At 51.4% G+C, this 22,714-nt stretch overlaps 7 protein-coding genes across 7 annotated transcripts; 2 read left to right on the forward strand and 5 right to left on the reverse strand.

Annotated features, from left to right (window-relative positions):
- Positions 1-5,662: 5,662 nt before the first annotated feature.
- BJY04DRAFT_218118 (uncharacterized protein) lies at positions 5,663-6,532 on the reverse strand (the record flags this gene model as incomplete). Its single annotated transcript, XM_073716245.1, has 1 exon — positions 5,663-6,532. The coding sequence occupies one exon, from the start codon at positions 6,530-6,532 to the stop codon at positions 5,663-5,665; it is 870 nt and encodes a 289-aa protein (XP_073571490.1).
- Positions 6,533-6,914: 382 nt separating this feature from the next.
- Positions 6,915-10,086, forward strand: BJY04DRAFT_218119 (uncharacterized protein; the record flags this gene model as incomplete). Its single annotated transcript, XM_073716246.1, has 7 exons — positions 6,915-8,142; positions 8,195-8,658; positions 8,713-8,742; positions 8,790-8,971; positions 9,031-9,346; positions 9,405-10,028; positions 10,078-10,086. The coding sequence occupies 7 exons, from the start codon at positions 6,915-6,917 to the stop codon at positions 10,084-10,086; spliced, it is 2,853 nt and encodes a 950-aa protein (XP_073571491.1).
- A 152-nt stretch (positions 10,087-10,238) lies between these two features.
- BJY04DRAFT_218120 (SGNH hydrolase-type esterase domain-containing protein) lies at positions 10,239-15,097 on the reverse strand (the record flags this gene model as incomplete). Its single annotated transcript, XM_073716247.1, has 13 exons — positions 10,239-10,854; positions 10,902-11,240; positions 11,299-11,421; positions 11,507-11,556; positions 11,609-11,735; positions 11,789-11,970; positions 12,035-12,361; positions 12,409-12,426; positions 12,480-12,648; positions 12,697-13,463; positions 13,508-14,557; positions 14,608-14,888; positions 14,941-15,097. 13 exons carry the CDS (start codon positions 15,095-15,097, stop codon positions 10,239-10,241), a joined length of 4,206 nt encoding a protein of 1,401 aa, XP_073571492.1.
- Positions 15,098-15,364: 267 nt separating this feature from the next.
- Positions 15,365-16,780, forward strand: BJY04DRAFT_188569 (uncharacterized protein). Its single transcript, XM_073711248.1, has 4 exons — positions 15,365-15,535; positions 15,601-15,735; positions 15,792-15,908; positions 15,957-16,780. Exons 1-4 carry the CDS (start codon positions 15,474-15,476, stop codon positions 16,729-16,731), a joined length of 1,089 nt encoding a protein of 362 aa, XP_073571493.1. The 5' UTR covers positions 15,365-15,473; the 3' UTR covers positions 16,732-16,780.
- Positions 16,781-17,176: 396 nt separating this feature from the next.
- BJY04DRAFT_218122 (aspartic peptidase domain-containing protein) lies at positions 17,177-18,383 on the reverse strand (the record flags this gene model as incomplete). Its single annotated transcript, XM_073716248.1, has 4 exons — positions 17,177-17,613; positions 17,805-17,966; positions 18,110-18,224; positions 18,276-18,383. 4 exons carry the CDS (start codon positions 18,381-18,383, stop codon positions 17,177-17,179), a joined length of 822 nt encoding a protein of 273 aa, XP_073571494.1.
- Positions 18,384-18,864: 481 nt separating this feature from the next.
- Positions 18,865-19,867, reverse strand: BJY04DRAFT_227752 (uncharacterized protein). The gene has a single exon (XM_073718699.1). The coding sequence runs from the start codon at positions 19,802-19,804 to the stop codon at positions 18,938-18,940; it is 867 nt and encodes a 288-aa protein (XP_073571495.1). The 5' UTR covers positions 19,805-19,867; the 3' UTR covers positions 18,865-18,937.
- Positions 19,868-20,443: 576 nt separating this feature from the next.
- Positions 20,444-22,252, reverse strand: BJY04DRAFT_227754 (FAD-binding oxidoreductase; the record flags this gene model as incomplete). The annotated part of the gene is made up of 5 exons (XM_073718700.1): positions 20,444-20,696; positions 20,773-21,143; positions 21,233-21,642; positions 21,703-21,916; positions 21,971-22,252. The coding sequence occupies 5 exons, from the start codon at positions 22,250-22,252 to the stop codon at positions 20,444-20,446; spliced, it is 1,530 nt and encodes a 509-aa protein (XP_073571496.1).
- Positions 22,253-22,714: the final 462 nt, after the last annotated feature.

Below are 22,714 nucleotides of genomic sequence, written 5' to 3' on the forward strand. Positions count from 1 at the left end.
AAAGAAGGCGTCTGCCTTTTCAGTCGGGAGCCAATCGAGGGGCGTTTTGCCGCAGAAATCAGTGCAGGAGTTAAGAGTAGGGGAGTGATCTACCAGGATGGAGGCGATCTCAACGGCAGCTGATTGGACAGCTATGTGTAAGGAGGTAAAGCCATACTTGTCGTGACCTGTGCTGGGGTCCGCCCCCTTGCGAAGTAGAAGCTGGACTATATCTGGCTGCCCCTTTCTGACTGCCAGCAGGAGGGGTGTTTCCCCAGATGATGTTTTCGCGTTGATCTTCAAGTCGTCAATGTCGATCAGATACTGGGCCACATCATAGTGCTCATTATATAACGCGTAGTATAATGGCGTCCACCCGTCAGTGTCCGCTGCGTTTAGGCGTGCTCCGTGACTGAGGAGGAGGCGCGAGGCTTCTAACTGGCCGTATGCACATGCGAGGATGAGGGGTGTTTCGCCGTTGTCACGCGGTGGTTCGACGTTTGCACCTCTCTCAATCAAGAGACTCAGCGTGTCACAGTGGCCATTTGCAGCAGCCGATCCGAGTGCTGTGGATGCTGCGGGTGAGCCACCTTCTAGATCTGCCTTGCGGTCTATGAGCAGCTGAACGATATTGGAAAACCCACCAGAAGCTGCAGCTCTCAGCGGACGCCAGCCGGTATGGGTGGAAGCTTCAATATCTGCCCCACGCTCTATCAAAAAACGAACAACCTCATAATGACCGGCCATACTCGCCAAAGCCAAGGGTCCCCATCGCTCTTTGTCGGGATTTTCAACATTTGCTCCTTTGCTGATCAGGAGTCCAACAATATCAATCAGGCCCTTGTAAGAAGCGTTAACTAATGGGGTCCATCCATATGAAGTAGACGGTTCAATCCTAGCGCCGTGATTCACCAACATGATCACCAGGTCAGAGTGCTCATTTTCTATAGCACAGAAAAGAGGTGTTTCCTGCTGTTTGTTGGCAATCTCCGTGTCCGCGTCGCTGTCCAGAAGGACCTTTACGATGTTGGATCTTCCGCCGGCAGCTGCAATGCCCAGAGCAGTTCGCCCCATCTCGTCTTGTCCATTGATATTCGCACCCTTGTCTAGAAGGCTCCGAATGCATTCCAAGTTGCCTATGTCAGTGGCATATGCCAACGGAGACTTACCCGGCCCGTCGAGAGTATCGATCATGCTGTTGTTCCGTTGCAAAATTCGTTCTACAATATAAGAATCACCACTTTCTGCAGCCAAGTGTAGAGCGGTTTGACAATCGGAATTCATCGAGTTGATGAACGAATCCTCCGCGTTGGGGAAATTTATCTGGTGACTCAGAAGAGCTTCGGCAGCCCAGCCAAAAGAGTATTTGGCGGCGAAATGAAGCGCTGTATTGTCATCTTCGTTTTTGGCAGTAACATCTGCTCCAGACTCCAGTAGAATGGATATGGATTTCTCCAGTTCGGCAGTATTGGAGTCTTCCTTTAAATTAACAGCCAAGTGCAATGGTGTCAAGTCGTCTAAGTCTGTGGCCTCAACATCAGACCCATTTTTTATTAGCATGGCCAACACCCCTGGGTATTTGACAGATTCATGTAAAGGGACTCGTCGAAGCTGGTCTCGGGCGTCCACATCAGCGTTCCGAGAGAGTAGGTACTCAACAACGTTGCGATGTCCGTTACAGGCTGCTTTGTGGAGGGCCGAGCTCTCCCCGGTTTTGCTGTTAATATCAACATGTGCTTGTTCGAGTTCCTGTACAACAGCCAAGTATCCCTTTGATGCGGCGGCAACAAGGGCTGCGCCTAGTACACCCTTAGTCGCGTCACATAGATCGGGCCTTTGGCGTAGCAGGTGACGAATTATGAGTACATGACCATTTCTAGCGGCGGTCTCGATGTAGCTATTGAAATCTGTCGGCTGCGATAGTTCTTGGACCGCTCGAAAGACTGACAGTGAGCCATGTTGCGCAGCAAGCAGTGGTGGTGTCAAATCCTCGTCGTTGCGTCGTTGCGTGTCAGCCCCGTGTGAAACCAGGTATTGAGTTGTATCTCTGTGCCCATGGCGAACCGCTTTGTGCAGGGGCGTCTCACCGTCGGCATCGGCGAAGCTGATCGGACTCCCTGCCTCTACAAGGAGGCTCACGATGTCTAAGTATCCGCCCCCTGCTGCTTTCAGCAACGCGCAAGAGACATCCAAGCGACTGTTGAGATCATCTCTGGAGCTGCTTTCGGAAAGAAGGGTTCTGACGATTGTTGTATGGCCGGACTCAGCTGCAGTTTCCAATCCCCGAACAAGGGAAGCTATACCCCACTGCAGGTGAAGAAGCTGGCGGACAGGGTTTTCGCCGCCTTGCCTACAGGCTGCAATCAAAGCGTCCTGCATCGTCTGCTGAGCGCTTTCTAGTTCGGTCTGTTCTTCCCGTTCGCAAGAAGCCTGGAGCTCTTCGAGCTGTTGTAACAGAAGCTCCATAATTGCCGAATGTCCCATCTCAGCTGCTTCCTTAAGAGGTATATTGCTTACAAGATCGAAACCGGGCATTTTACCTTTGACGAATCTCAAGAGAATATGTAGTGCTTCTACACTGCCGTTTCTGGAAGCATACTGTAGTGCGCTCGTTATATCTTCCGCCTGTATCTGGCTTTGAGATTCTTCCTGGTAATCAAGAAGCTGCTCGAGAATGCTAAGTCGATTATGAGCCGAAGCGACGGACAACGACGGCGAAGACGGGGCTCCGCTACAGAGAAGTAATCGGACGACATGTTCATGCGATTTAGCCGTAGCCAGCTGCAGTGAGGTTTGAAGCTCGTGGCCTGAAATCTCCATCTGATAACTTTCGGCGAGGACCTTCTGGACAACAGTCAACAATCCTAGCTCCGAAGCGACCTCCAGGTGAGTAGGCGTGGGGGTATGGGGTAGGCTGCCAGCAATAGCGCTCCCATGAAAGAGTCGATACCACTTTTCTCGCAGGCTGGATGATGAGAGTAATGAATGAATAAGAGAGTCCAGCAACGGGTCCATTGCATTAACATCGGTCGCGAGGAGGAAATGGCAAGGCCAGTAGCGGGCGGCATAGGCAAGGAAAGCACACTCCTCTGCGCTTTGCAGAATTGAATCGCACACATCAGGAAGGAAGAACAGAAGATACTCCAAACAGACTCGTGCGAGGCAACTATGATCCTGAAGGGAGATTCTGTCGCTTTTGCATGACAATAAAGAGTCGCGCGCCGTTTCGTGGATCAGGAGTATCGTGTCACCCTCTCTTCGCAGGAATAGCCCTAAATGCTGGCGCAACGTCTGCCACATTTCCACCGGGATCTGTCTCTTTGTATCCACTAAGGAGTTTCCCGGGTCAATGCTGCTAATCGCGACTTCGACTGAGAGCTCCCGAACTGTGAGAGGGCGGCAGGAGCCCAAGATCCAGGATAGAACCTGTGAGCACCAGTGGACGACTTCTGGGGCTTTTTCTCCTAGATGCTCTATACCCCTATAGTAAATCTGCTCTAGCTGCAGGGTAAGGTCATCTAGACTGTTTTCCAGCGCAGCAGGTATGGGGATGGTCGTGACGCAGCATACCTGCTTCAAGTACAGGCTGGCTGTTAGATAGTTGCCCCTGCATTCTTGGAGCTTCTCTTGGACTTTGCCTTTCAGTAAGGGATTTCCAAGCCACGATTGAGTCGGTAGTAGGCTATGGATTATACTTGCAACCCCGTTGTCCCAATCGCAGTTGGCTAATACATCAATGACCACAGTCTCCGAGGACAATCCGGTCAGATCGATCGTTTTGTTTGTGCTCACAACCCTCAGGGGAACAAGGGACTCCAAATGCAGGAATTTTAGTAGCGGTTGTAGCGAGCGTGACCAGCCAGAGAGCTCAGTAATGTACAGACCTATGGTTCCAATCCAACGAGTCTGGCAGAGAAACCGCAGGATTACCCAGAGTGATGGTTCGGACCACCTGTGCTCATGGGTAAATGTCTCCAAGTAATCTTTCAAGTGACGAAATATGAACGGCCTTTGCCAAAGAATCTGACAAATGGAGCTTTTGATGACATCCATTTGTAGGTTCTGGAACGAGGCAAAGTCCTCTTTAACAAGGACGACGGTCGTCGTCTGCAAGTTTCTACTGCGGGCGAAGGCTAGCTGGCGTAGCAGGGTCTTCTTTCCGTATCCAGGTGGTCCGATGAGCTGGAAGAACGGAGATAGATTGTCGAGTCGTAGGTTGTTGAAATGCTCGGGGGTCGGGACGCCGTCATTCTCGTGGTAGCCATAATCCCCCATCTGGTGCCAGGACCAGGAAAGGTCGGAAAGAAAGGCCAGGTAGTCGCGTACTGGGAACTTGGGTCCTGAGTCCAATCGTTTAGAAGCTGATCAAGAGGAACACATTCAACATCTACTCACCAGGTTGGGCCATACGAGGCTGGGTCAGGACCTGGTGGAGGCGATCGAGATCATCGAGTCTGTCTCCAAGACCTGGAATTGCCAGGTCGCCCGTCAGTACGATGTTGATCTCAAGCCAGTATTCCAAGATGCGATGGTCAAAACCGTCAATCTACCGAACTATTAGGTTGTCACTTTGTTAAGACCAAGATGGACAGAGTAGGAGGCACAAACCACGAGGCCGGAGCCTGGAGCTAGGACATTGACAATACGATGCTTTCTTGCTGTAAAGAGGAATGAGTCACAGATTTTCTGTATCTTGCCCAGATCTTTATATGGAGATGATTGAGGACTGGAGCCGGTTATGGCCTCCAGAGGAAGGGTCCAATCTGACCCTTTGGGAATACGGTGGGGCGTCTCGATGAAGATCTTAAAACAAAAGAATTATTAGACTCTGGTTGAGAGATCCGAGGGACAGGAGACAGACAAGATCAGACACGAGCAATGCTAACTCTCGATGCCTCTCGGTGCTGGCAAGGTTCATTGCCTGCTTAACGATGAAGCCGGCCATTCCCATGCTGACGAGAGGGATGCTGTGCCATTCCATCTACAACGCTTTCATGAGCACACGGTATTAAAAAAAGCTCTCTATCCCAGCCTACCTCTTTGCCGAAGGAGATATAGCTGAATTGCAGATAATCTAGCAAGTCAACAGCAGCCTTATCCAAGTCCATCGGTGGAAGTGTTGGCATCGTGAAGCTCAACACATAGGCGTCTGGCAATATATCAACGAGGAGAGCTTGCAGCTTCTCCTCCATCCCAACAAAGCACACCCTGTGTTTTTTTCACTGAGTTAGTGTCACTTTCAACACTTGGAGCTCAGAGAAAGAAGGCTACTAACGCGTAGGGCTTTGTCTCTGTATGAATCTCAGGTTGACGGCTTTTATTAACTGCCGACATTATCGCATTAAGGTCGATATTGCGTCTCTTCAAGCTTTACTAAGGGATACTATCCTCGTTGGGGGTAGGTTAGATGGTGGGCGTACTCTTGTTCGCTACGAGGCGCGACGACTCCCAAACATAAATGACGCGGCTCTCAGTCTGCTACTCATACCGCGGCTTGCAGAGAACTGGCGAGGCTTTTGTACGAGGCTAAAAGCCAATTAAGCATGCTCCTCGACGATTCAGCTTGCCAGGAAGGGACGACAGGCAAGTGATTCTGCACACGCATTTTGATTAGACAACTACATTGCGCACCTCTTCTGCAAACTCAGCGCTTATGGCAAAGCAAGCCCTTGAAAGGTGCACGCTAAGCCCCAGTCAAGCTCCGAACAGTTGGAAGGGTTGTTGTAGAGATGGCCGTCACGAGAGAATCCAATCTTTCAGCTTCGAGATGTGCTGGATCCCCAACCGATAGAGTCGGCTGACAATCCGGGTCGAAGACGACTGGATCATTGACAGGGTTATTGCCGGAAAGGTCTCGGATCTTCATGGCTGTAGCGTATCTGACATCAGCCTGCGCCTGCACGTCCACATGAGCACTAAAGCGAGCATCCGCAGCCTTGCGTCTGAGTAAGATGGCCGTGGATACGGCCGGGATGATTCCTTCCTTCTGCTCGTCGTTCTCCGCCAAAGTGATACGAACAACGTTGTGCTTCCCCCAGTCACGCCCCTCAATGCGTCGAGCACCTTTTAAAGACGCCTGGTGATTGCTTTTCCGCCCGGTGCTACGTGTCCAATTTCCGCTGAGCTGCAACCCAACGCCGGGGATACCCCCAGAAACTGTTGCTGATACCCCTCTGCTGTCGTTCACCTCCATCTCGGTTGCATTGAAACTGAAGTCACCTTGTGGCCAAAGAGCGACGACCTCTGGATCTTCGTAAAGCGGCCGTTCTTGGTCGGCAAATCGAATCTTGATCTCGGCGGTCCGAAAGCGTCTTCGTGCTGTGTGGCCCTGGAAGTAAAATTGTATGACAAGGATAGTTGCTGGGGCCCCTCCTGGCGTCAGAGTGCCATGCACAGTGCCTTGGAGGCTGGCTTGGAGTAGGAAGCCCGAGCAAAGGTCATCGATGATGCTCTCGCGCTGTCGCTCCCCAGCCTCGTTTCTCGTATGGTATCCGGCTGAATCCTGAACAACATCCAGGGGGATGGTAAGTAGCTGCTTTTCCTGAGCTGACATGGTAAAATGTTTGGTCCGGTGAGTATTTTATGTGTGGCTGTTGCTAGCAGTTGAGCGATGGCTCGAGGAAAACAATGGAGTCGACGGCCATCGCATCCATTCCTTTAATACCTCTCTGATGCAGGCTTCGGTATAGTCTACCATTCTTCTGGTGTCCCGGCTCTGTCTCGACGATGGTCAGCAATTGTTAAGACAGCACTGAGGTGGTACAAAAGCTCACCGTGCACATCAGCGCTATTTCCACCGGTTTATGGTAGAACCCACGGCCACATAGGCGGCTCCTCGTCATCAGGAGCCTTGAGCAAAGCAAGACAACTTTAGAGCCGACTCTCACCATATCGTTGCCTCCCATTTCACCGCATTCAAGCTTAAGCTAGAGGTCATGGCGACAGCACAAAAGCAAAATCCGACACTAGGCCCAATTTTGGTTCAAGGTCTGCGACGGGTGAATACCTTCGAAGAGCTAGCAAACAATGGCACACCAGTCAGAGAAAGTAATGCTCGAGAGAGAAAGTTACCGGAGCATCAAAAGCCCTCTATTCAAAGCGAACTCGCCAGCCATCGCGGTCATGGACCGCCCCACGCCAGAAGGAATGAGGATCAGCTGGAGGATAATAAGGAGACAGGGCGAAGAGAAGACGTGAGCGATGGTCACAGGGCACTCTTCAAGCACTTTGACAAAGACTCCGAGGCCATGGCCAGTCCCTACGCCCTTCTTCAAGGGAACCGCTCGGTGCTTAAGCGGGACGACAATGAGCAACAGACCTTTTTGCACCAAATAGCTCTAAAGAACTCTCGTGGTATGAAGGAGAATTGGGCAACAGGGATCAAAAGGATCATACCATGGGTGGTGACTCAAGATCCGAGCCTTCTTGACCAAGTGGACGAAGAGGCCAGCATCCTGGAATATGCTTCAAGGAAGTGTGTTCCGATTGCATATTGTCTGTTGAATCTGCTGCTGGATCGCCGGACGGAGGAAGTGCTGGGACAGGAGTGCGATGGGAGAGACTGCCAGGTGAACACACGCCACCCCCTGATTGCGTTTGTCAAGGAGGCCACGATGGATGGCACCTTCTCCGGCTGTCCGCACCAGCTCCGCGTGGAGATTCTCAAATATAACGATGATCTCAAAATGAAATTGCAGAAAGCGGCGCGGAATCCTGTTGGGAACAAGCCTTGTATCCACCGCATCATCGAGAGCTATTGCGCACATCCTGATCGCAATGCCGTGGAGCACTTGGTACAACTAAGTGGCTCAAAGACCATCTCCTACGCCGCTGGCGTCAAACGAGATGACTTTCTCCTCCATCTGGCAGTCAGCAAATTCGACAAACCTAAGGAGCAGGATCGGGAGGCACTGGAGGACTTTCAACATATCATCAAGGCAATTGTGGATGTTTGCCCAGATGCTTTATACCATAAAAATCGCGATGACCGAACTGCATACCAGGAGCTACTTCGCTACTACGACGAACAAAAGACCTCAACCGATAGCTTCGGTGCTCGACTTCGAGAGGCGCTCATAGACACTCTCAAAGAGGCTTGTATTGGCGATACCACCGGAGGGCACAACAAAAAGCTTCAATTCCTCTACCCAACCGGAGTCAATGGTAATTTTTTCTATATGATACAAACATCGAAGCTAATGCCCATATTTCGCAGAACGCAAAATCAACCTTGACCTCGGGCAGCACCGGCCGATTGGAAAGAACTATGTGAAAGCAATCACCGAGGAGCGCTTTGATAAATTTCCCTTTGAGAGCTGTCTCAGCTACGTCTGCTTGCCGCCACGTAAATATCAGACCGCTGATACAGCAGCTCGAGGAAACACAGATACTCTTGAGAGCTATCAGCCAATATTCAACTTCATCAAGAAACAGGGAGTCAAGAAGATTTTCAAAGTCACTGTCAACGATCTTGTCGGGCCCCCTCACAGTGATAGACTAATAGTAGAATTGACAAGGGCTTACAACATCCAGCATTGGGACTGGAGGAAGCTTGATATCAGCAGCGACACCATCTTGGCGGCTGCTCCAGATGTCAAAACTGTCGTTATGCATTCAAGCGGTAACCTTTCAACCCTGCAGGGGTGGGCGTGTAAGCATGGTCTTGCCAGGCTACAGATGGTTGGTCAACTGAAGCTACCCTTCACTGAACCCATCTAACATGTTGACCTGCAGCTACAGAGCGTCCAAGTGGTCATTCACAAAGTTTGTCCTCTGCTCATATCACCAGTCAGATGCTAAGTGTATATCAGGGCCCCGAGGATGACGCCTCTCTGAAACAGTACCAAGCCCTCTTCGAGGAGCGTTTGCAGAGACGCTTCGAGAAGAACTCCAAGAGCGTCAAAGTGGAAGTCAGACTGCAGGATGCACTATCAATCAGTGCAAATGATTCTCGGGATCACGGTCTCGAGCTAGCTGGTCGTACCAAGAAGAAGTAAGTCCTGACTCGACCTTATCTCGTCTACCACTTAGTAACATGAATCCTCGGTCAAGCCACGATTGGCTCAATCACATGGACAAGTTCACCGAGGGAATGCGCAACTACGATCACGATCATGCGAGACCAATCGTCAAAGTGGCTCTTATTGATGATGGCATCGATCCTGAGAAAACGAGATTCCGGGTTCAAGAAGGTAGAACCTTTGACGAGAACGGCGATACTGGCCTCGATCACTATTACGTTGATCCTGGTCGTCATGGCACAATCATGGGGCGGCTGATCAGCAAGATGTGCCCTGATGTCCACCTCTACGTCGCTCGACTGAAGAAAGCCCCTGGGTCGGAGATTTCCGCCATCGCCGCGAAGGAGGTAAGAGGCTTGTTTTCTTGGTAGCGTGTACTGCAGTAGTTGATACATTATATTCTAGGCAGTCTACTGGGCCTTGCAAAAGAATGTTGATATTATTTCCATGAGCTGGACGATCCCCGCAAAGGGCTCCAATCCCCAGGAAACAGAGGATTTCCAAACAGCAATAGCCGAAGCCGTCCGGCAGAAGAAACTTCTATTCTGCGCCCTCCGCGAGAGCGAAGAAGCTCTCCTCTCACAGGGTTTCTTCCCTGTTGGCCTCGAGCAAGTGTTTAGGATCGGCTCCGCCACAAGAACAGGCAATCTCGTCAAAACACATTCAGGAGACGAGAAATCTGTAGAGTTCATCCTTCCTGGACTTGAAGTCTTATTCGACAACGAGGAAGAGATCCATACCCTAAATGGGAGCTCTGTTGCGACAGCACTTGCCGCAGGGCTTGCAGCTTTGATTCTCTTCTGTGCTGATCTCGTAGACCAGGATATAACTGCCACGACTTACCAAAATCATAACGAGGACCGCGGTCAGGCTCTACGGAGCATCGCCAAGATGAAAAAGGTGTTCGAGACGATGAGTCGGGAGAGTAATCAAGGGAAGTTCCCCGAGGTGCAGAAGTATTTCAGGATCGCTGGTAGGGATCCTACTATCGAGGACATCAAGTCTTTGATTAATTCTTTGATGTCGGGCGTAGGTACAGCCATTTCTATGCCTTTACACTACCGCTAATTTGTTCCAGTTCTCCTAATAGGACCTTTCATGTCTGGGGTGTGGCAGGGCATCGGTTGACTTCTATCAGCTAAACACCACGAACTTCATACATTCCTATGAGACTTCTTATGAGACCAAGGCGATTTCTATCCTGTATGAAAACATTGTACTTTCCTAGATCACTCTCCCTCACCACCAACACTCCAACACAGCTGTAACGCTTGCTCCATTCCCACAGCCATGCGTGTCATCATACTCGTCCGACCTCTCACACTGAATCTGGTGGAAGTCCCGGCAAATGAGTCTCCCAACCTCATCATCACTGCCCTCATACCTACACCCCTCTAGTCCATGGACGTCGAACGTATCTTCAAAGGTCTCAGGATAACCCGGATTGTTGGCTGTAGTCTGCGCTCGCTCACTATATACCGAACCTGTATCGCAGACATCGACCGTCTCACCACGTGTAATCTCGTAGACGTACCACGATCTTGTCCAGCCGGCGCCCGTGTACAGTTCAAAGAGGTCGATGAGGATACCATTGGGCTTCTCGACGGGCTCAGAGCCGAGGTCATTGCAGCGATTTAACCATGCTGCAATGGCGCCGTCGTCGGGATTGACGGCGATGTAGCTGGCTCGCCCGGTGTTTTGAAGATCGGCGTAGCGAACGTTCATGCCGGATGTGCCCACTCCACCAGCTATCTCGCCACGTTCGAGCCAGGTTGGAGAGTTTGGGTAGTTATTAATCCAGAGAAATGCTGCGCCATCGATGGCACGGGTCCAAACGTAGTCTGCTTTCCCGTCGCTGTTGTTCGTTAGTATGACCATACCGCTACATAGGCAAAGACGTACCCGTTCATATCATGAAAGGAAATCTCCTCGGGTCGCTGACCAATACCGGAGGCATCTGCGTCAGGCATGGCCCGCCATTGCGTATCTGGAGTATCATCATTGAAGACGTTGCGATAGATCGTGGTGCCGCCGTTATCTTTTAAGAAGATGTACTCGTCGAATCCATCTCCGTCGATGTCGGCAAACCGAACATTAGCACCGGGACCTAGCCCGGTAGCTATTGATCCAATCGGTTTCCATCGCCAGTTCAGTTCATGGTCCTCATCGGCGCCCTCGTTAAGGTATGCAGTCAACTCTCCGGTTTCAGGGTGGAGGACCAAGTAGTCGTCCAGCCCGTCGCTGCCGACTTTATTAGTACTTGGTGAGACATGACGGACAGCATGATCTTATAACGCACCCGTTTATGTCACCAAACTGTACCCTGGATGCTGGTGCTGCCCCGGAGGCGACTGGCTGTCCCCCATTCAGAGGCCTCCAGAACCACCCCAGCGTGTCGCTGTCGTCAGGTCCGACGTTGACGCTAGAAACTTTAGCACAGAGCTAGAAAGGCCCATCTAACGTCGTTGCGCGACGGGGATTGAAGCCGAGATTTGACATGAACTTACTATACAGTGGGGGCGCCAGTTTCTGGATGCAGCCATACATAGTCATCCTTCTATTTAGAATTAGCAATTAAAGTCATATCGAGTAGGGCACGGAACACATACGCCATCACCATCAATATCTGCGAACCTAATGCCGTCAATGGCCATACTCGTATCGGCTGAGCCCCGGTTGTACCACAGCCAAAGGGCGCCGTCTTGGTCGATATAGGCGTAATCATCCTTGCCGTCACTGGTTTTGTCAGTTTGTTCATGCTGACAGGCTAGCAGCTGGGTGACACATACCCATCCATGTCTGCCAACCTGATCGAGCTTGGTTTTTGTGTGATTCCATCCGCAATGGTCTTGGCTGGTCCTTGGTTCATATACAGTGGAACACCTTCGTTGTGGGTTCGCTTATTTAGAAAACCAGTCAGGCCAGCCTGGTCATCCCAGATCAGATAGTCGTCTCGCCCATCGCCATCCATCTGCCCGGCTAGTTAGCAAGTTCAACAAACACGCCACGAAGAGAGAGCACAGAATGGCACTCACGTCCGCGAAGACGAGCCTCTCAATATCAGGCGAAGCACCTGTAGCAATTCCGCCCTGGTCCCTGAAGATCACATCCTCACCACCCGGCGATCCAGTATTCATCCAATGGTATAGCGAGCCTCCCCTACCAATATAGACGTAATCGCCTCTACCATCACCGTTGATATCGGGGAATCGAAGTGTGTCCCAATTTGCGTGAGGTACGCCGGATGCTATCTGCCCACCTTCGACGAATTTCCAGCCGTTGACCCAGGATTCGTCATAACCATAGTTCCACCAAATGTTGACTGCTCCGTTGTTGGGGTTGACTACCATGTAATCATCCAGCTGCAGTTGTTAGACAACACCATGCTCAGGATACCACTTATACTCACACCGTCGCCATTCATATCCTGAACAATTGTTAGCCTTTTTACGTTGATAACGTCTACGGAAGTCAACATACCGCAAGTACAACAGATTCCTCCCTCCCCGCACCACTGCCGATGATATCGCCATTTGTCCCAGCAGGAGACCACGGATCAGGAAGGTTGTTTATCCAGCAGTGGATTTCGCCGTTCTCCGGCCGAAGCCAAACGTAGTCAGCCTTGCCATCGCCATTCATGTCATGGAGCCTTATCCGTCAGTCAGACTTGGTTCAAGAGCACAGCGATTGAACGCACCTGACATATGCTGGGTCCCTTCCGATACCATCTGCCAGTTTACCGGCTTCGACCCAGCCCTTCTTGTACTGCCAGTTTCCGTTGTTACCAAGTCCTAGCGCTATCTTACCAGTGGCCCTCCATGCTGGATTTGCATTGCAGCTGGAAGTACCGCCTTCACGGGCGCTATCATAGGCAGAGCGAACTTCTGCCTTGGAACTGGGCTGCACTGGATCAGATCCCCATTCGGGGTCGGGAATGTCATTGTCAATGCCTCCATTGTCGCCACTCGCGTCGTCAGGGCGCTCCGGGTCATCGCCGACCGGATCTTGAATCCAGGTGCGTGGAACCTGGGTGACAAAGTCATACCAGTAGTCGCCGAAATCAGAGTACCCCTGGTTCGTGGGGTGGATGCAGTCGCGCAATGAGCTTGTGGGGTATCCGGTGAAGTCAACAGCAATAACGTGATGACCCTGCTGCAGGCGTGACTCCACAACACCCGGAATGAGTGCTTGGTACTCTTTTGTGCGTGGAGATTGTGCCTCGTCGCATGTGTTTATGATCTGGGCCACGAGGATCACGGCGTCGGGGCAGGCTTCAATCATCTGGTCGATAAGGGCACCAAGACGCTCTGCGGCGCCGACAGGGTCGTTTCCTTCTGTTGAGACCTCGGGTCTGGTGTTCATGTCGTTTGTGCCCGCGTGTACAAGGATGATATTAGGGCGTTGCTCGAGTGACTCTCCGATGTTGTCCGAGATATACTTGATGGTTTTACCGGACCATGCAGCCTATGAATGTTAGCAGGCGTGAAGGTATATAAGAGAAGACGTACAAAGTAACCATCCGTCATGGTTCCGGCTGAGGTTGATTCGGTGCCCGCAAAAACAACCTCATCTTCCGATAAGTTGTCTCGCAAGCGGCGTCGATATCCATCGCCATTTCCGCCATCACGCTCACTAAGAAAGCCAACTGTAATTGAGTCACCCACACAAAGGATACGCAACTTGGTTCCGGGCTTGACCGCAAATCCAGGTTCCGGGCGTGTTGGGAGGAGTGGATTGGGAACAGATACCACACTGGCTTCACGGTAAGCTGTCAGAACAGCCTCTTTGTAGCCTGTAAAGCCGGCAATGGTAGGGTGAAAAATGCGAGCGAGGAAAAGGGGGATGTTTCCACTGCTCATAATCCCTAGGTCGTCATTTCCTGGCACATTGTTCGGCCATTCGGACAAGTTAACCGATGTACCGTCTTCGGCACGAGTAGCATTGGACAGGAGACAGGCATAGTAGTCACCGTCGTCACCTCCATCGTCAATAGCATCACAATCCTCACTCTCGGCCAGAACCGTTTCTTCATCAACTATAACTGCAGTGTTACCTGTCGTGTACTCAAATGGATAGAACCAGATGTTGGGGTTCCGATAGCTAGGCTCACTGGTGCCCTCCTCGCAGAACCGGTGTCCTTCAAAATACCGGTTCACTTCAACAAAGGTAATTCTTCCTCGGCTCGGGGGTGTAAAACTATGCACCGCCAGCGAGATACGGTTGTTGAGCATGTAGGTCAGCTCATTCATACGCTGGCGCCGCTCCTTGATGAGCGGAAGCACCGAGTTGTTGATGCAGCCTGTTTTGAAGCTGACCTTATCGCATTGGTCGGTCGCTGCATTCCAAAAGGCAGGATATCCAGTGACGAAGAGCTGGGTATCGGGCGCATGCTGGAAGATTGATTCGTAAGTCTTGCGTAGATTTTCTTGAAACTCACGACTGTTGAGTCGGTCTTGGAACTCATTCAATGCTTTCTCGCAGTCACTCGAGCAGTCGTCGAAGGTGACACTGGGCGTGCAGCCTGCACAGCCTTTGATATCGTAGAAGCGGTAGACGCACTGCGAGGTGTCAGTTTGGGAAGGGCACATAGCGAGAGACAAGCACGTACTCGATCCAAAACATCAACAAATTTGACATCATTCCCACCGATGGACAGCGTCACCCAGTCCGGATTTAGACCTTCCAGTTGATCTGCCTGGGGCGTTTTGCTCTTTCCGCCACCACCGCTGCTTGAATCCTGAGCAGTATTGCGAACATGCTTCGTTTTTGCTCCTGAACAAGCAATGAAGCTAAAGTCCATCGGCTTCGGGCCCTGAACTTCGTCGGATCGCGATACCTGCGGCCCGTATGCCTGGTCGTATCGGCGGCAGTAGGAGTCCCTATCCCATTCTGAGAGGTTGTTAGAGCGGTAACAACCATGCAGGTGCCTAGCGGTACCTACCTTTCCCAGCACTGGGACCTGCAGCAAAGGAATCCCCTAGAGCGGCGTAAATGCCGACATTGAAGGGGTCGCGAGGTAGGAGTGAAACTGTCCCAGAACTTAGGGCAAGCGCCACTTGCCCGACCACTAGGGCACCTACAATCTTCTGTAGGTACATACTCGTTTGTCATTCAATCGCTTATACTTTGACTGATCTACGTCCTTCCAATGCATCTTTATAGGGATCACTTTCCTCAGGGTAATCTCGCAGTACAGGGATGTATATGACCGCCAAGGGCCGGTGGCCTGGCAGCTGAAGGGCAGCTGAAGAAGATCGGCAAGGCATGCAGGTCATGCCGCCTGCTCAGCCTTGCCGGCGCCAGATCTCACCTGTTTCAGCTTCAGCTGCGGGGCTCTCTTGTTGCATGATTCATAATGAGCTGCATCTATTCGGTCCTCGACATTTGTTTTATCTTTTAGCTCATTGATGGTTACATTTGCCCAACGTCCGGGTTTTTGTCTTGTTTCCGGATGATCCTGGTGCTCCTTTGTCCATGAAATCGGTCAAGTCAGTCAGACCATCATCCCTTTATGCTCGCTCAACCACATCTCTCTGGTACTTTAACTATCAACTTCAACTCATTGGAGACCACAGTAAGCAGAGTACCTAATGATGTTCAGTTCGATCGTCGTCCGCCTCTGCATCGCAAGCTTTTATCTCGGCTTGTTCGTTTCAGCCCAAGGGCAGCAAACTGTCATAATGGCAGGCGGCCTATCTTCACCCACAGTCGGAATTGCCCTAACAGCTACATTTGGGTGAGTTCCTACCACCTCGTATTATGACAGTAAGGTCTAACCTCGTGTTTATATAGCACATTGTCCATCCGTCACGCTGATGGCTCATTCGAAGATATCGGCCGTGTTGACGGCTCTGATCGCTATATCTCCATGATCCAGCGTCTTTCATCTCCAGAGCAGAAGCACCTCGCGTACGTATTTCACTAAATTGCATGAACTATATACTAACTCTCTCAAAGTCCCCCCTACTCCACGATGGAAGAAATGTGGGCCGACCTCCCCCGCCAAGGACCCAGAGCTATAAAACGGGCTCTCGGTCTCCCTGCCTCGTCAGACGTGAAGATCCTAACTGAGATCCTCGAACCTCTTCTTGATCTTTATCCGAGTCCAGAGAAGGTCCGCACGGCGGTGATTAGCTACCCGCCGGCTGTAGCTCTCTATAACGAGGACATTGTCGACGCAGCAGCTTATCTGAATGTCCGTGTTCAGAGCGGCACGCATTTTGGTCAACCTCGAGAGATGATTGCCGCGTATGCTGGGTACGGGAGGGGTCTTTGTACGGATCCTTCCGATAAGCAAGGTTGTCTGGATGAGTTGGGTGGGTTACATGAGGTGGATGTTTTGCATGTGGAGTATACACTGAAGGCGATGCTGTTACACGTTGCAGCGGTTAGGGGAGCACAGAGCAGAGCTGATTGGGAGATCCATGCCGTGGCCCATTATGATCTGGGAAGTGACGGTCGAGACGACGATGGCTACGAAGAAAGGGTTGAAAGGTGTCTGGAGTCACTCCTTGCTGATGAGTATGGAGGAAAGTGGCCGGAGAGCTTGGTTGTTATCGTGACCGGAAACGAGGACAATATCGGGGACGGCTCTGTTAGAGACACGATCAAGCATGCTCTGGAGCTAAGAGGCTTAACTTCTGTGGAGATACTGCTCGATAACCCGGAATATGTTGCCGCAAGAGGTGCAGCGGAGTTGGCATGGAGGGGAAGGGAGTTCTATCCTGAATAGCATTGAGGCTTCAAGTTTGCATAACAGGAAATGTTGTTGACCGTTGATCGTTCCTATTTTTTCAATGCCTCTCCATACTCTACGTATTATGTTCGTGCTGGTCAACCCAGTAGTCCATGTCTTCAGGGGATGACCGATCGGGGAGTATCGTTATAAGATGAGAGTGAGCCCCTGCACTTACGGAAAAGTAGAACATGCTCACATGGTACTACCGATATGGTATACCCGTCCGACAATCCAACCGTAGGAGTTTCGTCGGCCTTCGTATGCAACGGTCGAGAAACTCCAGCGGGAGTATAAACCCCCCCCCCTCGCCGCCAGCCTTTGAACTGAGGAAGTGGAGAATTTTCTGTCAAAATCAAAGGCCAACCATGGCAGCACCCGCCACAACAACCGGTGATATCCCCAGCAAAACACCAACCTTAAGCTCCGCAGCCCTCGTGGCCTATCCCTCCGGCGTCTCCGTGATGACTGTCTCCGTCTGCGCAGGAGCATCCCTTCCAGCCACCTCTGGAAACCCCTCAGTCCCCATCTCCACGATCTCACCCTCCCCAGGATTGCTATACAACGGAGCGAACGCGATGGTCTTACTATGATAGTCCACAGCGAGATACAAATACCGCAGTATCCTACTCCCAATGTTACCAGCGTAGTCCTCAGAGCCGTCTAATGCTGCAATTTGCAACACGCACTTGTCCATGCGATCGGGCGCAAAGCCTTTTCTTATAAAGACCGACCATGGGATATCGAAGACTGCGTCGCCGATCAGGAAGGAGATGATATTCTTCTCGCTTCGTCTATCGCAGTCGACTTCGTGGTAGACCCTGCCGTAGATTTCGAATCCATCATCCTCGATGCCGAGTGCCTTGTAGAGGTCCTTGGCTATCAAGGGATCCAGTCGCGTTACTGGGTCGTATGTCTCGAACTCGTACCGAGAAAAGAACTACTCGTGGGAGATGGGGATATGGACTGTATCGTTTATGCCCGTCTTCTTCTCGAGGTGGACTCGGAGACCTTTCACCGGCATGGTAATGAATGGGAAGTGTTGTTGAATGAGATCCCGTAGAGCGGACCGGTGAAATGGGCGGTGTTGATGCCGCCAAAGAGAACCTCGCCAGTCTTGCTCTCCTCTGACTGATCGTTCCAGACGCTGAATGAGGGCGTCTTGATGAGCCCCCGGTCTCTGAGAAGGTAGGGCAAACTGGTATTTTCCGGACCGAAACCAAGGCAGTTATCTGTGATGGTGTTGGCACTGTTATTTGGTTGACATTGAGTCCAATGCGACGGATTGGCGGTTACAGAAATGTAGCTCCCTGCGCTCCATTGGGTACAGGCTCATGGTGACATTCTCAACCTCCACGTCGCTGCCGAGAGCCACAGTGTCGGTTGCAGTGATTCGACAGGTTAATGGAGGTCGAGATTTCACGCAGATCCAAGGCGGCTGGGACTGGCTGTGGTGGGCTGCCGACCGAGATGTTCACCCAGTAGGTGTTCTACATCATTAGCGGACTGCTTTGATTCAGGACGGAAGGTGTGGTATGTACCTCGTTGAATAGTGCTCGTGCAGAGACAGTAGCGACATCTCTGTCACTCTGAACCATGGCCACCACAGCCGCCCACAGAGTAAGCCCAACCACGAATCGGTCCATCATCGTGTAGATATTTGCTTGTGTGACTTGGAGAGCAGGCCATGCGGGTGTATCTCATTTTAAATCCCTTTCTTTCCTCTTGGCAGGGGTAGTATCAATCATTTCATAAAGAAGCTAGTGGTGCCCAGTATGGCTAGCTATGCCTCCGGCCTAGACACTAGCAAGTTACACCCTAAGCCAGTCCAATCGCTAGTTATTGGGTATTTCCCTATTATCCGGGGCGGCCTAGGCCCGTATGTAACAATTCTATACCAATTGGTAGATTTTCGGGATTTGCGCACCGATCCACGGCTTTGCGATGCCTTGCGATGCCTTGCTACTGACCAACATCGACGAGAAACTTTACCACCTGCATTTCCACCTAGAGGTAGCAGGTTTTGCACTTCATCCTCGGCTCGGGCGACCTTGGCTACTTGGCAATGCATCCGAAAATCACATTCAATTTCATAACCAACTGGCCTTCAGGGTCTGACCTTGACCATTTTCTTCTTAACTTCCGTTCCATATTGTGTTGGCTTAGCATGTACTAGGAGTAAACCTGCTTGTTTCGTGACCATCTAATGGTCCGTCGAGCCCCCAACCGCCTGCCACGCATCCATCTCCTCCAGAACCCTCCTACACTTCCCCTTCACAACCTCGAGACAGTCATTCCCTAGCACCACCCTTACCGGGACGCCCTTAGTCGCCGTCAAAACATCCAACAAAACTTTAACCCCCTTCTCCACATCCCCGGGCTGGTTATTGTCCGTCTTCTGCAGACCACCCCTAAGCGCTCCAGACGGGGTACTCTCATCCCGATACGCCTCGATCTCTTTCTTCGCCACCTTCTTCGCAGACGGATTCAAGAATCCAGTGCGGAAATACCCCGGCTCGACAGCCGTAACCCCGATATTGAACGGAGCGAGCTCCTGAGCTAATCCTTCTGCCAAAGAAGACATGCACCCTTTCGTCATAGAGTAGAATGCATATCCCGCGCCGGAGCTCCAAGAACCGAGACTGCCGAATGTCACGATTGTTGCTCTTCGTCCGTTTCCACCGGAAGGAAGTTCCTGCTCGCGCAGGTATGGGAGGAAAGCGCGGATTGTGTTCACCGTGCCGAAGACGTTGACGTCGAACTGCTCCTTTACCTCTTCGACAGATGACTCCTCAACTGTTGCTTCGAGGATATATCCAGCGGCGTTGATGAGATAGTCGATTCGGCCGTAGATGCCCACTGCCTTCTTTGCGACTTCGGAGATCTTAGATTCAGGCCTGGAAACGTCAAAGTCGAATGTTTCGGCGCCGAGAGCTTGCAAGTCGGCGATGCTGGAGGAGGAGCGTGCGGTGGCAATGACTTTGTGACCCTTTTGCAAGGCTTGCTCTGCAATGGAGCGGCCGAAGCCAGAGGAGCTGGCAGTGATGAACCAGACTGGAGTTGTAGACATGGTGATGGGGATTGTTGTTGCTTTGGCTTGAGGGAAGAGGATGAGTTTGGAGCTGTTGTGACTTGCGCAGGATAGAGATGCTCTTATATGTCTCTCTAGTAATAGTGATGCTTACTGGTTTCTATAAGAATCAACGGACTTAAGATGGTCTCTTCTCAAAGTATATAGATGCAAATTGACGTGATTGGCTGGCTTTGGTTAAATCCGAAGAGCCCCACCCCGAAAAGCATCGGACTGATCGCCAAGTGGGCCCATCGGTGAATGCCACTCTATCCTGGACCAGAATATGTGCAGGATTGTGGCATTTTCGTTAAGAAAGGATGTGGCATTTGAGAAATGGACTCACCTGTCACCACCCCGCGCGGTATTGTCTTATCACAAGTGGTCCACTGAACGGTGTTCCTATAGAGTTCGTGAAAGCGTTACTACTGGCTCGGTCATTCATGGTCTTTCGGTTTTAGGACAGTTCTGCGGTGGAGATGGCAAGGGAAGGTTAGCTTCACCATCTGGTTTATATATCTTCCTATTAACATATATAAAGCGCAAAATTCAAGATCTCACCCGTGTATCATGAGAATCAAGAGCGTCTACACCACACGGGCCCTACTACTGACCCGGTATACAGCACCGACTGCCCTTCTACACTGTAATCGGATTATAATAGTCGAACCGTCCATGAGGATCATACTTCGCCTTGAGCCTCCTCAGCCTTTGCAATCTCCACGCCTCTCCATAGACCCACTCCAGCTGCTCGTCGCCATGTGCATAGTTCGAATAAGTACTCGGCGGAAGCTCAGGCGATCCCTCCAGCCAGATCTTCCTCATCTCCTGACCCCACGCAATAGCAGGCCCTTCGAGATTTGGATCACCCTCGATTGCAATACCCGTCAATCTAGAAAAGCACCATTAGCGACGTCGTCATCTTAAGACTCCCAGACTACAACCAAAAGAAGAAGGGGAAAACTTACCCAGACAAAGGCCACTCGCGCCACGGATACGCCGTGCTTGCCCCATCCACATCTAATGCAGCATCATTTGCAAAATCCTCCATGACAACAGGTGTCGTGGCGAAGGCCGGATACAATCCGACCTGCTCCTTGAACAGCTCATACACTGCTCTCTGGGCTGTCGCGTTCCAGTACTGCATACTAGCCGTGTAATGCAGTCGCGGCAGCCCTTTCTCGCAGGTTGGGCTTCCCTTGCCAAATCCCTGAATTTCTGCAACAAGGTTATACGGGGTTGTACCGGATGTGACTGAGAGGGCGGGGATGGCATCGAAGGGTGCGAGGTGGTGGGCTTTACTCGGGTCCGCGTATATGAATTGCCAAGTGAAAATCGGCTAGCTGTTTATTAGCTGACATGTTCCACTAGGGTTAAGGAGGGTGGGAAGAGAAAGTATAAAAAAGAAAATTAAAGAGCCGAAGGTACCTCATCCAATCCAAACTCCGGAGGAGCGACAGTATACGCCCCATTGTTAAGCGCCATTCCGTTCGCATACAGATGCAACCCTTCCTCACGGAAGGTGTTGAGCGTCTCGAAGACAGTCTCCAGTTGATCCTGTGTGAAGACGTATGTCTTCCAAAACCAGTCTGTCGTGGGGCGAGGGTAGATCTTGGATTCGACGCTGGTGACAATTCCAAAGTTCTGCCCTGCGCCGCGCATCGCCCAGAAGAGGTCATAGTTTGATGTTTTCGAGGCCGTCACGGTCCGTCCATTCGCGAGGACGATGCGCATCTTCACGAAGTTGTCCGCGACCATGCCGTATGCGCCTTTCAAATGACCGTTGCCGCCGCCGAGGCTCAGGCCGATGTACCCGGGGCAGTAGCCGGCTCCAGTAACTTGACTTTTGTCAGATACGTTCATAGTTATGAGGGTGGCTGAATGAAACGGCAACGCACCAGTAACGTAACCTTTTTCCCAGAGTGTAGCGAGAACCTCCCCTCCCACGGTCCCGCCTTGAATGGTTGCCGTCTTTCCGCTTCGAGAGACTGTGATGGCCGTGAGGAGGGAGAGGTCGATTAGAACGCCCTCGAATTGTGTCTGCGTGACGGTGAATCCGTGTTTGGAATTTGCGGCGAAGAAAGAGATGTCGTTTTCGTTGCAGTATTGGACCTGATTGTCTGTTAGCTTCTCCCATAGAGTCTCTTTGACAAGAGAATGCCATACAGTAGTCGCAACATCGTCCTCCTCGGCCACTTGAACGACAAGACTGATGGTTGGGGCCGCAGCTGGATTCCACCACGTAGTCGTGTTCAGCCACTGAGGATTGCTAGGACCGATGATGCTGGCTTTTCTGGAAAGACGCGGTCCTAATTCGGACTTGACCTCTGCTTCAGACCAAGATCTTGTTGCCAGAGTATGAGGATATGATTGAGCAGCATTCTGACTAGCCGAGACCAAACCGGTCAACGGGCTCAGAGCGAGGGCAAGGACATGCAACAAACGCATTTCGAATTGAGCCTTGGAGATACAGCAGACTCAAGCAGGGGGAAACTGTGAGCTCCCTTTTATTACCATTTTCCGGCTTGTGTGAGTGACGCAGTCGAAAGCTCAGGTCTTTGTTCGAGTGGAGCAGAGCTCGACCATAGCCAACCCATGGCCATGACTATCACTAAGTAGGGCTAGCTCAAGCGATAGATATGGAAATTAGGTTAGACACAGCCCGCCAACCTTATTTCTCAACAAATGACCATGCTACTCTTTCACTCCGATGTGAAGAACGATTGAGTTCGCCTAACAGTGCGCATTCCTGCGAGACATTCTCAAGTACTCAGCTCGTGGCGAGATCGCCAAGCTAACGACCAAGGCAGGGTTCACAGCTCGCTGAATATTCCCATCCGCCCTATTCAAACCGTATAACAAGGACTGGTGATCAATGCCGACACTCTCTCAGGGGCCGTCTCTCGTAAG

The sequence above is a fragment of the Aspergillus karnatakaensis genome (assembly GCF_047715665.1).
Source record: "Aspergillus karnatakaensis strain CBS 102800 unplaced genomic scaffold BJY04scaffold_23, whole genome shotgun sequence".
NCBI lineage: Eukaryota > Fungi > Ascomycota > Eurotiomycetes > Eurotiales > Aspergillaceae > Aspergillus > Aspergillus karnatakaensis.